This window comes from Trichosurus vulpecula, chromosome 1 (assembly GCF_011100635.1).
Source record: "Trichosurus vulpecula isolate mTriVul1 chromosome 1, mTriVul1.pri, whole genome shotgun sequence".
NCBI classification, from domain to species: Eukaryota; Metazoa; Chordata; class Mammalia; order Diprotodontia; family Phalangeridae; genus Trichosurus; species Trichosurus vulpecula.
In genome coordinates this window covers 442,477,487-442,493,452 of record NC_050573.1, presented here as the reverse complement: position 1 = coordinate 442,493,452, position 15,966 = coordinate 442,477,487, and the positions used below count along the sequence as shown (strand labels likewise).

The 15,966-nt window shown below is 40.3% G+C and overlaps 1 protein-coding gene across 2 annotated transcripts in view; it reads right to left on the bottom strand.

Annotated features, from left to right (window-relative positions):
- Positions 1-15,966, bottom strand: part of FAM169A (family with sequence similarity 169 member A) — a 63,789-nt gene that overhangs the window by 28,206 nt on the left and 19,617 nt on the right. For both annotated transcript variants that reach the window (XM_036745881.1, XM_036745944.1), the window contains exon 2: positions 2,900-3,034. In XM_036745881.1, coding sequence (XP_036601776.1) covers positions 2,900-3,031 — 132 coding nt within the window. In that variant the 5' untranslated portion in view covers positions 3,032-3,034. The remainder of the gene's footprint in view (positions 1-2,899; positions 3,035-15,966) is intronic.

Sequence of the window (15,966 nt, the reverse complement as noted above, 5' to 3'; positions counted from 1 at the left end):
GGGAAAATACAACAAAACCATACACAGTCATAATGTTAAGCTATATACTACATCAGTGAACATTTGTTTGTGATCAGATGGGTAGGTGGCAGAGTGGATAGAACAAAGAAAACTTGGAGGCCTGAGTTCAAATCCTGCCTTGGACTTTAACTGGATAACCATGGGCAAGTCACTTAACCACTATCTGCATCAGTTTTGTCTGTAAAATGGGATTATAGCACCTACTTCACAAGTAGGATCAAATCACTTAAAATTGGTAGAGTGCTTTGTAAACTTTAAAAAAATGCTATTATTACAAAGAGGTTATCTACTCAATTTTAATAAAATTAACCATTTTTCTCACATTCATTCCAATTATACAAGGTCTTTGAAGAAGTACAAAATCAGGGAGAAAAGTTTATAAGAAGCAAAACATTTCATAAATAATCATAGTTTGTCACTAATTAAACCCCAAAAAGAAGTTAGGGACAGAAAGGAATTTTTTAAAAATAATAAGGTTAAATAAATGAATGCCCTTTTTCCAGCATAATGAATATTATCAACCTAGCATCTCTTTTCGTTATCCAAAGAGGAATTCCCCAAGTGACGGAAAATATTACCAGAGGATTCCAATCACAGCAGCACACTCCCTTAGGAGTCAAACACATCACCAGCTGCAGCCTGGATCTCCCACCCTCTGCAACGTCCCTGACAGGCAATCATCCAGCCTCTACCTTGAACCTCCCGTGACACAGGCCTCCACCTCCTAAGGTGGCCAATCCACTCTGGCAATTCTAAATAGCCTAAATTATTAGGAAGTTTTACTATACCTTGGCCAAAATCTCTCTTCAAAAACATATACCCCTTTTTTGCTCTAGAGTCAAGCAAAACAAGCTTTCTCTGAATCAACCCTTTAAGTTTGTGAAGACTAAGAACATGGCCCTGGGCCCCAAGGCCTCCATTTAACAAGGAAGGGCTTAACAGTTTTTCCATTCATTTCCCATTGGAATACTTCTGGACTTCTCTGGAACTCTCCAAGAAGCACCCCACCCTACCCTCCAACATACACTCACACACACACACACACACTTCCTCTTCCTTTCCAGCTTCCTTTAGATTATAAGCTCCTTGAGAGCAAGACTTAGTTATTATTTGCATTTGTATCCCCAGCTCTTTGCACACCGCTTGGCATACACTAGGCACTTAATAAATGTTGATTGATTTGATTGATATACCCAACTGAGTCTAAGTTTACGGAAAGAGCACAGGGCTAGATGTCAGAAGGCCTGAGGGAGTACCATCTTTGCCATGTCCAGTGTGACCTAGACCAAGTCACTTAACTTCTCTGAGACTGTTTCAAAATAATCCTCCAGCCTACTTCAAAGCACCATATTATAAGGACCAAATGGGACAAGAAATGTAAAGTGCTTCATCACTATTTCAAAGATTTAAAAAGGTGTGAGAGATAGTTTTGGGGTAATGTGATCATTTTACTAATAAGGCCAGCACATTTATGAAGAAAAGGATGGTCCTTTGGCCAGCTCTCTTAGACCAAAGACAATCAGGGAGGAGACAGGGAGAGGAGAGACAATTCACAGTTTTACCCTTTGAAAAGCAGGTATTCCTCTGGGTGGGAATGAACCCTGATTGTTAACATTTAACCAGAGAAAGAATACTACAATGACGGACTGAGAGTGACATCCAAGTCACCCTTGGACAGAGAGATTATTTCTATGCCCAGACCACCCGAATCTTCAACCTATCCTTATTTGGCATAGTTCAAGCGTTTGCCTACTGTGCCTTCCTCCGCTGTATCCCCTTCCTGCTCTCAAAGCACTTCTACTAGTCAATGCCCTGTCCCCTACATCACAGTTTCACAAAAACAGGCATGTGCTGGAGTCAGCTCTAACTGGCTCCCAGGAGCTAACTGTTAGATTTTTAGAAATCAGCAAACTATAAGCCAAAGCTTGATTTATTATTCTCTGTTGATTGTCTAGATTTAAGTGATGTGAGAAAGTGTTAATAAAGCGCCTTAAAGTGTGTCATGTGTACATATTTTATTCCCTAGTATAGTCCTGGCTGGCAGGGACTTTAGAGATAACCCAGTCTGGAGCCTAGGTTAGTGAGGTTAAAGGTTCTGCCCAGATTTACACAGATGGTAGGAAACTTGGCTTTAGAGATCTGCTCTACCAATTTTTGCTTCTTCTTTTCCCCCCACTTTATCACACACCGTTGTTGTGCCTGGTACATTCAGTTCAGTCATTTTTTTTTTTGGCCATTGTCTCACTCTTCATGACCTCATTTGGCATTAGAGACCTGGTCTATCAATTTTTGGTTCTTTTTCCCCCCACTTTATCACACATTGTTGTTATGCCTGGTACATTCAGTTCAGTCATTTTTTTCAGTTGTGTCCGACTCACCATGACTCCATTTTGGCAAAGATACTGGAGTGGTTTGCTGTTTCCTTCTCCAGATCATTTTACAGATGAGGAACTGAGGCAACCAGGGTTAAGCGATTTGCCTTCGATCACACAGCTAGTAAGTATCTGAGGCTAGATTTGAACTCAGGAAGATGAGTCTTTGTAATTCCAGGCCCAGCACCCAGTCCACTGAAGCCCTTATCGCACACTGCCACATACTAATTACCACTTTGCTTTTATTTTCTGATGAGGTAAGCTCTTTTTTAAAAATTGTGAATATATATTTTTTAAACATCCAAAATTCAGAAGTTGAGTTTGTTTTCTTTTTAAACCATCAATCTTATAGCTCACAAATATCTAAAAAGTATCAAAGATTTACAATTAGCATTTGAAAACTGTAAATTAAACAATCTAACACCTTCTGAGGGATACTCCTTGGAAATAGTTTCACTTCTAAAGTCATTCATTATTAAATAAAAACCAGGACTAGAACACCTTACCAGATTATTGAGAAAAGGAAAATGTTCTGGGTTCTCTGGGTCCCCACACCTGAGATCTAACAAGTAATCTTCTCCAGAACTTTCTAATTCTTCATGACTACAGTTATTCAGCATGTCCACAGGAAATGCCATTCCCTTAAAAAGGAAAATAACACGGATTAAAATTTGTAAAAGCACCAAATTACCAACTATAAATCATGGGTTTCTTTTAAAGGCAGGAAGAAAAAGGATAGCTCATTTTTGCTATAACTTTTTTTTTAAATCAATGAGGAGTTTCTTTGTCACAAGGGATGGTTCAATGGTTAGGGAAGTAGGGAGCTATCCATTCAGACAGAAAAGTAGTGTAAAAACAAAAGTCAGATCCAATTCTAAGAATAAAATCAGAGTATATTCTGAAAACTTGGGCTATCGAGTCAGAGGACCCCTTTACAATATGTCATGCAGCTTAATCAATCAATAAGCACTGATTAAGTGCTTAGTAGGTGCCAGCCTGGGTGCTAAGATCTACAAGAGCTCCTCGGGTACTAATGTGTAAATTTAATTTCTACTGTAGCTGATGACTCAGGGAAGCATGGGCAGACTTAGAAGCAATCAACCTCTGGAGCAAGATAACTAAGGGTGAAGCTCTTCCCTCAGAAGATAGGGCTGGAACCTCAGAAAAGGCAGCAGTTTCAAGTGTTCTAAAGAAATGATGAAAATACACAGTTGCCGCAGGGAAGAAAAAAGAAGGAACTTCAGAGACTCCCAATTTCCTCTAGGCTAGACTATCAACTCTTCTATTAGCATTCAAAATCCTTCACAATCTTTCTCAAACCAATTTTTCCAGATTGACTTCACAATTTTCCCCCTGAGGCAGGCAGGCATTCCACATTCCATCAAAAATGATCTGCTGGCTATTTATTGTTCCTTCCCCATAAGACATTCCATCTCCCCTCTCATTAGCTGCTCTATGTCCAGTGTCCCCCTCCCTAGCTTCCTTCAAGGCCGCAAAATGAATAGAGTGCTGAAACAGGAGTTAGGAAGACCTGAGGCCAAAGCCAACTGTAGGGTCTTACTGGTTGTGTAACTTTGGGGCAAATCACTTAAACGCTCAGCCTCAGTAGCCTCATCTGTAACATGGGGGTGATGACAATAGCATCACTTCCCAGTGTTGTAAAGATAATATATTATGTTTGTGTTTTGCAAACCTTAAGGTGATAGATAAATGCTAGCTACTATTATTATTACTAAAGGATAAGCAGTATTTCATTTGTACATATTTTCTACTGATTTATCTGCACTGTTATTTCCTTCCATAAAAGGTCAATTCTAGTGCAGGAGTGGGGAACCTGTGGCATAAAGGCCACATGGGGCCCTCTAGGTCAAGGGCGGCCCTTTGCCTGAAAACAAACTTCACAGAACAAATCTTTTTATTAAGGGGATTTGTTCGGTGAAGTTTGGATTCAGTCAAAGGTCCTTGAGGACCTAGAGGGTCATATGTGGCCTAGAGACTACAGATTCCCCACCGCAGGAGTAGAGACTATTATGTTTTTATACTCCCAGAACTCTTAGTAACCTCATGAATTTGTCCATAGGGTTTTCTTGGCAAAGATACTAGAGCAGTAAGTGCTAATTGCTTATTATTATGACTTTTAAAATTATTACTTTGTACTCAAACAGTGGCACCTCCTGCTCTTCTTTTCCCCAAAAAATCAAAGGACAGAGTTCAAGGAGTGTGAACATGACAAAAGATCTGAGTTTCCTGAAGTACTAAACACTCCCTCTAATCATTAAGTTACATGTATTTCTATTTTATAATTATGTTAAGAACTTATTGAAGCTCTATACCCTGATGCTCAGGTCATACCTTGGGGGAGCTAAGATGCAGAGACCAGTGAAACAGTCATCCTCCTTTTAAAGGACAGACAGTTTGGAATCAAAATCATCTTGCCACGTTAACAAAAGAAAGCAGCCAGCCCAAGCCATTGCCTTCCCTTGTTTGGGCAAAAACATTGGGGGTGGGGGGACCTGAATTGTTACTATGCCCCCAATCCAGAGAGCTAGAAGGTAATGAGGTATCTGTTAAAGGTAACGGCTAACCGAGCAGATGCCTAACACCTATCTTCACATAAGGGCAAAAATAGAGGAGACAGGAAGGGAGGTGATCTGTAGAGCAAATATATGTTATCATAATAAAACTCATTGCGCATTCTGCTCTCTTTTATATGGTTAAGCTTCTGTGTTGCATGACTGCAAATCTGTCAGGTCAAATGCTTGTCATGTATTGTTTTTTTGTACAGTTCATGAGATAAACCAACTGGCCCAACTAAATTCATACTGAATGACAAAAGCTCACTATAGCCTTAGGCAAATTAACTCATCAAAAGTATTTATGTGGAATGACCAGTGAAGTGTAAAAGAATGTCCAAATTAATTTTTAAGCAGGTGGAAAACTCATTAGAACAAATCTGAATCTGGTAAAAATTCAATGCAGGACCTCTTACATAAGAGCATTAAGATGCTTACTAGCTTTATTATATGCTTTACATACAAATCAGCCTTTTGTTTTCATCTATTTCCCTTGAAAACACAGCAAGAAAAAATTTAATTCCGTTCTTGGGTACATGTACCACAGAAGGTACACAGGAAGATGGAAATTAAAATCCCTTTGGGATGTCAAAGATAGAAAGGTCCCATATACACCAAAACATTTTTAGCAATGCAAACTGGAAACAAAGTAGACACTCCATTGATTGGGGAAAGGCTGAACAACTAGTGAGAAATGAATGTAAGAGTATTTGCTGCACAGCAATGAATAAAAACGCAGAGAATCCTGTAAAACGCATTAACCAACGCAGAGTGAATTAAGCGGATGCAGGAAAACAGGAGGTAACATAGGCAGTGACTACTACAATATAAATGGAAGGAATAAAAAAGGAAAAAGAAGTTAGTTAAATGATAATAAGCCCAGCCAGATAGACTAATAAATAACTTAATCATATATTTGCTTGAAAGCAAGCAAGACAGTACTGGCCCTAAAAAAGACTGCATTGCAATTGGGGAAGACAGAAGACTAAGGGGACCAAACAGCTAAGAAAGGGAGTTAGGGAGAAGGGATGCTGTGGGGATGGGTTGGAAAGTGGTAGAGATCTAGTTCCAAGCAAAATAAGGTAAAAATACACTTTCAAAGTCCAGTGTCCCAACGGTAGAATCTAAGTGCACCTAGGTGGTACAGTGGATAGAGCATTAGACCTGGAATCTGTGACCTCAGACACATCTTAGCTGTGTGACCCTAGGCAAGTCACTTAAGCCTGCTTGCCTCAGTTTCCCCATCTGTAAAATGAACTGACGAAGGAAATGGCAAACCACTCCAGTTTCTTTGCCAAGAAAACCCCAAATGGGGTCAAGAAGAAGTTGGACATGACTGAAAATGACTTGAACAAGATGTTTGGGAAGTGGTCAAATGGAAGAATATATCTCCTTCCCTTCATTGGAAAGATGAAGTTCCTACAGATGGCAAAAACTGTTGATGAGCTAGTTTTGCAGAACTGCTTCCCCTCCCCCCCTTATGCCGTAAAGAATGGCTCAGGTCGAAGAGACAAATGGGGACACATTTGGAAATGAAGATAGAAAAGATTTTTTAAAAAGAAAAAATATTTATTTTTCAGATTTGTTGTATTAAATGGCAGGAGTCACTCACTTCCAGGAGTCGGTTACACACTAGGAAAAAGAACTGTTTCACATATCAATTTTTAAAAAACTATCCCAAGTTTCATTTAGTTTATTACTGTTTCTCTATTGAGCTCTACATTCAGAGGTAGGTCCAGTCACGAAATTGAGATGCAAGAAAGGTAACAGGGTTTAGAAGTAACACTTGGCCCAAAATCAGGAAACCTGGTGTGGCAAGAACTGCCTAAGATGGTAATCACCAATTGACACCCCATTGACCTCATTGATGAGGGGCATCATTTCTAACACCTTGGAAAACCCTACCCCACCTTGGCTCAGCCAGGAACCAGGATTTGGAGAGCAGCTTTCTGTTGCTAACAGGACAAGACCTTATCAATAAAAAAAAACAAAAAATCTGAATCTTTTAGAATGAGTTAGCAATGGCCCCCAAATATTTGTCATATTTGTCCTACAGCTTGAAAAGGCAGTAAATACAATGTTGCCTTTAACAGTCATGGCGGTGGGGTGAGGAGGGAAGCTAAAGAAGATTATATAAGCCCTACCAATAGGAAAGCTAAGCGTATGTGAATTTACCAGGCTACAAATTATGGGATGGGCTTTTGGGAAGCCCTGTGTGGCTTCCCTTAACAGAAGATACTGGAGTGGTTTGCCATTCCCTTTTCCAGCTCATTTTACCAGAGGAAACTGAGACAAACAAGACTTGCCCAGGGTTACTCTGCTAGGAAGTATCTGAAGCCAAATTTGAACTCAGGGAGATGAGTCTTCCTGACTAGCCCGGCATTCTGTGCACTGGCCACCTAGTTGACCCTCTTGCTCTGGACAAGTGGCCTCAATTTTAGCACTAAAGTCCTCTGCTGAGACTGTCCTTTGCCATGTTCAAATAACAAAGAGTGATTTTAAAAGTTGCAAGGTTTAATATTTTTACAGTAATCCTACTTTCCTCATACTCTGAAATAGCTTTAGCAATGGCTAGAAATTGAGGCAGCTGGGTGGTGCAGTGGATAGAGCACCCACCTGGAGTCGAGAGGACCTGAGTTCTAATCTGACCTCAGACACTTGACCCTGGCTGTGTAACCCCAATTGCCTCCAAAAAAAAATAGCAGTTATCTAAAAATTTATAGACACCTACTGTTTAATAATTCGTTTCTCAATTCAGCAGGCCCTAAAAGCAAATAATCATTCCTCAACCATTTAACTTACATAGTCAAAAGAAACAGATTGAAGCCAGTCTGAAGAAAAAGCACTATCTATGACCCAATAGAGAGCTAATAGATTTGTTATGAAAAGTGCTACTACAGGTCTAATTAAAACAGCATTTAGTTAAGTCAGATACGGGGTATCCCAAAAGTCTTAAGCTTAATAAGCTTAAAACTGCATTAAGACTTTCAGGACTCCCTGTATTACACTATGATAGTCACCTGGGAAATGTTTGGATGCCTGATGCTTAACAATAATTATAAGACAGCCTAAAAATGTCACAAAATTTAATGTTACTAAAAATCTGGTCTTGGATATAGCTCTCATATTCATAATTTATCAAAAAAAACCCTATTTTTCCCTATGAAGTTAATATTTATATCAAGCTAGAAAAAAAATATTCTTTCCTTAATTCAGAAAATGGAACTTAAAAACAAAAACCATTTTTTTCCACCTCTTAACACTTTTCAAATTTCTATAGCAGGTATCAGGGAATTCCCTCTACTAACCCAGATCAGATGTCTTAAGAAAGGCATACCTGTCAGCAGGACAGTGATTGTGGGTCAAAGATAGGCAGCTAGGTGGCGCCATAGTGCATAGAACACTGGGCTTGGGAACCAAGGAGACTTCCTAAATTCAAATCTGGCCTCAGCAACTTCCTAAACTGTGTGACCCTGGGCAAGTCGCTTAATCCAGTTTGCCTCAGTTTCCTCACCTGTAAAATAAACTGGAGAAGGAAGTGGTAAACCACTCCAGGATCTTTGCCAAGAAAACCCCAAATGGGGTCACGGAGGACACAAAAGAACAAAACATCACCTGTCAGTAGGCACCACAAAGTTAGGAGGCTAAACTGAAAGCAAAGAAATTTATTAAAATGCTAAGTAAGATTGCTGATTGCAGCATCAGTTTACCAGCGTACAGATAGATGTAGTTTTTCTGATTTTTCAGACCTGCTTAGAGTGCACAGCCCATCAGAAGCATTCTGTGGCAACGCAGGAGAATGAAGGGGAGGCAAAGGAAGAATCATTCGAGGGAAAAAGGGGGGCTTCCAGGGGAATATCCCCCATGAAGCTGCTAAGATTTGTTAACAGAATGAGAAGAAATTCCCTGTTCACAGGCAGAAGACAAGGGTGGGTGACCAAATACTTTTACAATAATGAAAGAAGTCCTTTTGGACAAAACTGCAGGTTATGGTAACCATTTCAACAAGAGGCCAAGTGTATCTTACCCAAGAACAACAGATGGTGGTTACAATAGTGGATGACATCAATGGTTTTACCACGTCCTTGCACAGTCTGCTTTGCTTTATTTCTCCTTCAAAGTTATTGGGGACTTTATCTAGTATCAGGTCACCAAGTGGGTGGGGTGTACGTATGGTTCTACATCCAAATATCATGATTGTGGTTCCAATTTTTCCACCAAATAGACTAGGGTGCTGAGCTTAATTTGCCCTTCCAATTATGCTTCTGAAAAAGATACAGCTAGACGATGCCCAAGGCAGCTTGGCGGATAGACTGCTCAGGAAGACCTGAGTTCAAATATGGCCTCAGACACCATGTGACCCTGGGCAAGTCGCTTAACCTTGTTTGCCTCAGTTTCCTCATCTTTAAAATCTGACTGATTTGAACATACACATGTTTGAAGATGGAGGTAGATTCTTCTTTCACAACATGACTAATGTGGAAATATGTTTAATACCACTGTACATGTAGAGCCTATATATAAGATTGTTTGCCATCTTGGGGAGGGGAGAGGAAAAGGAGGGAGGATGAAAAAAAATTGGAACTCAAAATCTAATGGAAGTGAATGTTGAAAAGTATCTTTACATGTAATTAGAAGAAATAAAATACTATTAAGGGGAAAAAAAATAAAGATGGAGGTAGCTAGGTGGCTTGGTGGATTGAATGCTGGGCCTAGAGTCAGGAAGACCTGAGTTCAAATCCAGCCTCAGACACTTACTAGTTGGGTGACCCTAGGCAAGTCACCTAACCCTGCTTTGCCTTAATTCACCAGAGAAGAAAATGGCAAACCTTTCCAATATCTTTGCCAAGAAAACTCCATGGACAGTATTGGTACACTATGGTCCATGGCATCACAAAAAGTCAGACACAACTGAACAACAAGAAGACGGTTCCTATGAAAAAGATCTCAGAGCTTCCAGTGAGCTATAAGTTCAGAGAGTTAATGTGATCTGACAAGCACAAAGCTAATTCTGGTCTGCGTTACGGCAGGCACCATAACCAGAAGTTCCACAATATTCTTCTGCTTTGTTCAGGTCACCTCTAGAGTACGACATTTAGTTCTAAGCATCAAATTCTAGGAAAGACAAGCTGAAACACATCTAAAAAGGGGTGATCAGAAAGGCGAAGGGACTAGAGAACATTCCATGAAGGAAAACTAGTTGAAGAATTGGGGATGTTCAACCTGGGGAAGAGAAGACTTTAGTGAGGGCATGGTGGATGTTCTCAGGAAGCTGAAGAGTTGTAGTCCAAGAAGGCTAAGATTTGTCCTGTTTGGTCTACAGGCACAACCAGGAATGAGAGGCGGGTGGTGCAGGGACACAGATTTAGGCTTGATGTAAAGAAAAAGTTCCTAAGAAGTAGGAACTGTTCCAAAGTAGAAGGGGTTGCCTAGGAGGGGGAGGGAAGGCGGATCCCCTTAGGAGGCAGAGGCAGAGACAAAGGCCATTTGTTGGGGCTGTAACAGGGAAATCTTACTCCAGGGCAAGCTGAACTAGAATGACCACCTCTGAGGTCCTTCCCTGCTTTTAGATTCCCCTATGAAAGAGAATGCGAAATAACACAAATGCTCTAAAACAAAGAATACCAAAATCTTTGGAAAATAATAACTTACAATCAATATAGCTTTGCTTTACAAGACACCTATGAGAGAGAATAATTATTATAAAGATGAACAAAAAGTGAGGAAGGTTAAGTCACTTGCACAACTGAAAAGGACTAGGAGCCAGGCCTTAAAGCTGGATCTTCTATCACTAAGTCTAGTACTCATTCCACTAGGATACACTGTACAATAAGGTTGGTTTTTGGTTGCTTCTTTTTTTTAAAAATCCTACATATTAGGACAGTAAAGTCTCACTTATAGGAAAGCACATAAACACTTAAGAATACTCAAATTGTTGATGTATACAAATAACATTCTATCAAAGCTGGCAAAAAAAATCATGTGTATCAAATGACATTTTGCAAATATATTTCACTTAACCATGGGAAGTATTGGCATAAGCAGAGGAATGCCAGCAAATGTTTAACAACTGGCTCTCTAGAAGAAAAAAAATGTGCCTATGGCACACTTTAAAATTTAATCTGAATCATTAACATTTTTCTCCATCACTTTCTTAAGTCTAGACCAGGGATAGGGAACTTGTGGCCTCGAGGCCACCATGTGTCCTAGGTCTTTGGGAGCCGCCTTTTGACTGAGTCCAAGTTTTACAGAAAAATCCTTTTCTTAAGGGGATTCAGGCAAAGGGCTGCACTTGAAGACCTAGAGGGCCACATGTGACCTTAAGGCTGCAGGTTCCTCATCCCTGGTCTAGGCAATTAGCAAAATGATAAATTGAGGGCTGATTTCTAACACTTAAGACAGATTTTTGAGGTGTAAATACAAAGAAAATTTAACAACCAGCTGTCAAGATTCTAACTGGCTCCAATAAACTCCTGTATCAAGGAAGAAGTAGCTGGATAACAGAGGACCCTAGTCCCCCAAAGAAAAGATACTAGATAGTTTTGCTGTCTGTGAATAGCAAGTATTTTTTTTCCAGACAGAACACCTCGCACACCGCCCCCCAAGTCCCCCTCTCACTCCTTCAACCAATCACCACAGAATATTCTCTAACCCTTTCACCACATCAGGCCCCATCTTTTAAACAAAGTCTAACCTGTCTTTCCTAAAAGGATGCCTGGGATTGAAACACAGGATTGCAATCCTGTCATTCTCGGCCACTTAAGAATCAGCCAATGAATGGCCTCGGGCTTCTTGAGAAGCCCTGGCAGTCCGTGGGATAATAAGATAACCTTGCTCCACGCCCCCAATGTCAAATATGCTCTGTCCCCCAGATATCGGGGTTCCTATCTAGCCAGCACTGCTGAGACAGGTTACAGTGGCACCAAAAAAAAAAAGCACAAAACAAAAAAACTAATCCCCCTCCCACCCAGGTTCTCTTCTGTTATAAAGTCAAAGGGAGTTATAAGATTTTAACCATCATAGCACTAATCATTTTTAAAATAATAAGTGGGGGATGGGGGGAGAGGGAGGAAAGCGAGCGAATAAGCCTTATATAGCTTACTATGCAGCTTTATATACTCTGTACCAGGCACTGTGCCAAGCACTTCACAAACACAATCTCACTTGATCTTCACCCCTAAGAGGTGGGTGCTCCATGCCCAGTTTACAGAAGAGGCTGAAGCAGACAGAGGTTAAGTGATTTGCCTAGTCTTACACAGCTAGTAAGTACCTGCAGTCAAATGTGACCTTAGGTCTTCCTGTGTCCGAGGCCAGTGCTCTACATCCACTGTGCAACCTAGGGGCCTCAACAACTGACCCTTATATGTATGTACAATTGTGCTTTAAGATTAGTGAAGCCTTTAAAATACATGACCTCACTTGTTCCTCAAAGCAACCCTAAGTACTACAGATATTATCCCCATGTATAGACAAGAAAACCGAGGCTCGGAGAGATAAAGTTGTCACAACTAGAAACTCTCCGAGGTATTGGAATCCCAACCTGGATTTCTCCTGACTTGAAGCGCTCGGTGCACTCTTCACTGTCCACTACAGTACAATGACAAGCAACTACTGGGCACAAGGCATTGAGTGTACAAAAAGGCAAAATAAAGAACAAGTCCCACTCACACGGAGCTTACATTCTACTGGCGTGAATAAACTAACAGAATTTGGTTTGAATTGTCTAAAGATTTCATTCCAAGATATGTGGTTCCCCGATTGATCGGCTTCATAATTAGGACAGTTCCACAGACTGCCATACCCAGACATGGATGCTAGATCCTTATCTTACTGAATATAAACAATTAGCAGGATGTCCAGAATCAAACCAGCACTATTGTAGTTACACTGGCATGGGCATTACGATGGACGTCCAATAGATAACAGATATGGTGAACATGCATAATATTAATGAGAGAGAAATGCACTTTATACCTGGACAGCCCTGCATTTATCCCTTGCACATGTGATATTACGGAAATGAAAATAACCCCCTTTATCATGAAGACGTCAGCAACTACTGCATGACCTAGATTGCTGCATATTATTTATGTAATCACTTGGAAGCAGCTTACAACAGCTCAGAAAAGCCAAATCAAAACGACTAAACCCAACACCCCATGCAATCCCATCCTTTCCCTTTACCCAGGCTGTTCAACATTACATAATTAATCTAAAATTATCTTTCTCCTAGCTCCAAGGATACCCAGACTTTTAAGATATATACAGTGTTTCCAATTTTACAATGCTTTCTCTCTCACTCAAAGTCAGGAGGAGTTATGTGCATGTTTAGCAGCCTTGGATAATTTTAGGGCCATTTTAAAAATTAAAGAGTTTAAACAGTAAACGCATTGTTTATAAACATCTTCAGCCCAAGATCACAGGGATTCATTTTTAAGAAAATCAAATTCTTAACTGAAATGCAAAGAAAATAAATGCTTAACTATTTTACAGCAGAAAGCCTAGCTCAAAACAAGATAAAAAAAAGGGGCATTTCACTGCTGAGCATTTTGTACTGGGGTGCACAAAGTCTTTATCAACTTACATAAGTACAGATACCTACATTCTAAGACTAGAGTGGTTTCTCAGATGTCTGCCTGCCTACTGCTATTTTCTGGTCTATCATCAGTAGTTTCAGTGGTGTCTGACCCTTCATGACTCCACTTGGGGCTTTCTTGACAAAAGATCCTGGAGTGGTTTGTCATTTCCTTCTCTAGCTCATTTTACAGATGAGGAAACTGAGGCAAACAAGTGACTTGCCCAGGGTCATACAGCTAGTAAGTATCTAAGGCTGCCTTTTGCAGAACCAATTATCTATTTTTCCTTCCTCCCACTTCAGCTGTGCTTAGCCCCTACTTCCACTCCCCATCAGCTTTCATAGTGATTCCCACTCATCACCATCACATGAACCTGCCTATGCTTTCCCAGCTAATCCCAGCTTCTTTTTCAACTTCTTTTGCCAAGAAGGAGCTTCTCCTAGACTTCCGGGGAAAGGTGATAAGCAATATAACAAGGCCTTACCACCTGTAACTCTGGTCAATGATGCTCCAAATAACACCTTGAGTGCTACTCATGGGAGCATAAAACCTTGGAAGGAAATGATTTGCCTCAACTGGACATCTGCAAATTAAACCAACTGAGGTTCTACTTCATACCCTAGAAATTAGCAAAGAAAGACAAAAAACAGTGGGGGAAAACACTCAGGGGAGGAATTATGGGAAGCCAGGGACACAATAAAATTGGTAAGGCTATGAATTTGTCCAATAGCTCTGGATAAAAATTTGCAATTGTACAAGAAAAGTGACTAAACTATTTGTAACCTTTGACCCACCAGGTCACATGAGCAACAAGACTAAGGCCTAGACATTTTCCTTGGATCTCTCTATAACCCCTCAAAATCAGAAGATAAAGCAACTTCAAAGATGTCTCTCTGGTCTAGAATACCCATAATACAAAAGAGTTAAAAAAACAAACCTCAAACCCAGGAACTAATGGTTCACTGACCCTGAGCTCACTCAGCACACCTCCCCCACCTCAGTGAAGGATAGTGAGGCTGCACTAGCAGACCCAAGGACAGGACACAGACTTAGCCAAAACTCAACCCTTCAACCCAGTCCCCTTTCCTTTTCTCCAATGCCATGGACACTGGCCATGGAAATTAGCTCCAGGTTCAAAAGCCAGCTTGGTCACAGCCATTCAGGATCAAAAGCCTGCCAGGGACAACAACCCAGAAGCACCAGTGCTGCAAGACTTTTAAACTGCTAGTTAGAGGCCAGAACTGAGAGAACAGCACAGGTCCCCAGGACAGGATGCCATGTATGTGGGGAGCTATGCGGCACTCCTTCAAGGCTGAGACAAAGAATGCAGCACCCAGATGGGATCAAGTGGAGTCAAGTGAAGCTGAGACAGGCTGGTGCCAATTGCCCAGTATGAAAAAGGTTGAGATGCTTTGAGATCCAGCCCACAAGGAAACCAAAGAAGGAAGGGAGTCAGGAAGGAATAGGAGAAAAAGCCTGAAAGTACCAAAGATTTCAGGAGAAGAAAACTCAAAAGACCTTGAACATAAACGGATAAATCAATGGGAAAAACAGTAATACCAGAAGGAAATATGGCCTCTAGAGCTAGTAAACAAGTTCAGGCATCTATCAATAAATAATGCAAAATAAAGGAAAATGATCCAACATTTGATGAGACAGAGCACCCTGTGGAATTTGAGGAAGACAGAGAGCCATAATGTTACTCTTGAGTGGTATAAAAGAGAAATGAGAGTTATGAGAGCAGAATTTATGTCCTACGCAGCAAAAACAATGGTCAGAATAGAAAAAAACTTAAGATCTGCAATGGCAAGCTTCACCAAAGAAACAAATTACAGAACAAGATTGTAAGAAGGCAAATACACAGGACAAGCTAGAAGAGAAGCAAAAAACAATAACATTAAAAGAAAATATACTCATTATGCAAGCAAAACACTGAACTCAAAGACAAGATGCACAGAGACAACCTAAAGATCATAGGTCTCCTATAAGAACAGGATAAGTAAAAAAAAAACAAAACAAAACCCTAACACATGTCAACCCAGAAGTTTGGTTAAAAGAGGCAAAGAGGCTAAGTGAAATATAAATTCACATTGTTTTATTCCCTTACAGCTAGCAGATGCATGATCATGGACCCAGAAGAAAACTTCTGACTGATAAAAGAATGAACAGCCTTAAATACATTTTAGAACAATTCAGGATGTCTGTATCCCTCAGATTTATGATCTCCATATGTATTTAACCATAGCACGAGAAAGGAAGTTTCTTGGTTGAATTAGTCATAATTACAATAAGACAAGACAATTGAAAAAGGGTCAGTTGAAATTACGTTCCCAGGATGTGTGTTTCCCCTATATAGCATGTGTCCATAGGATACCAAGATAAGAAAAGTCCCACTATTCAAAACAATGTCTTCTCCTAGGCATC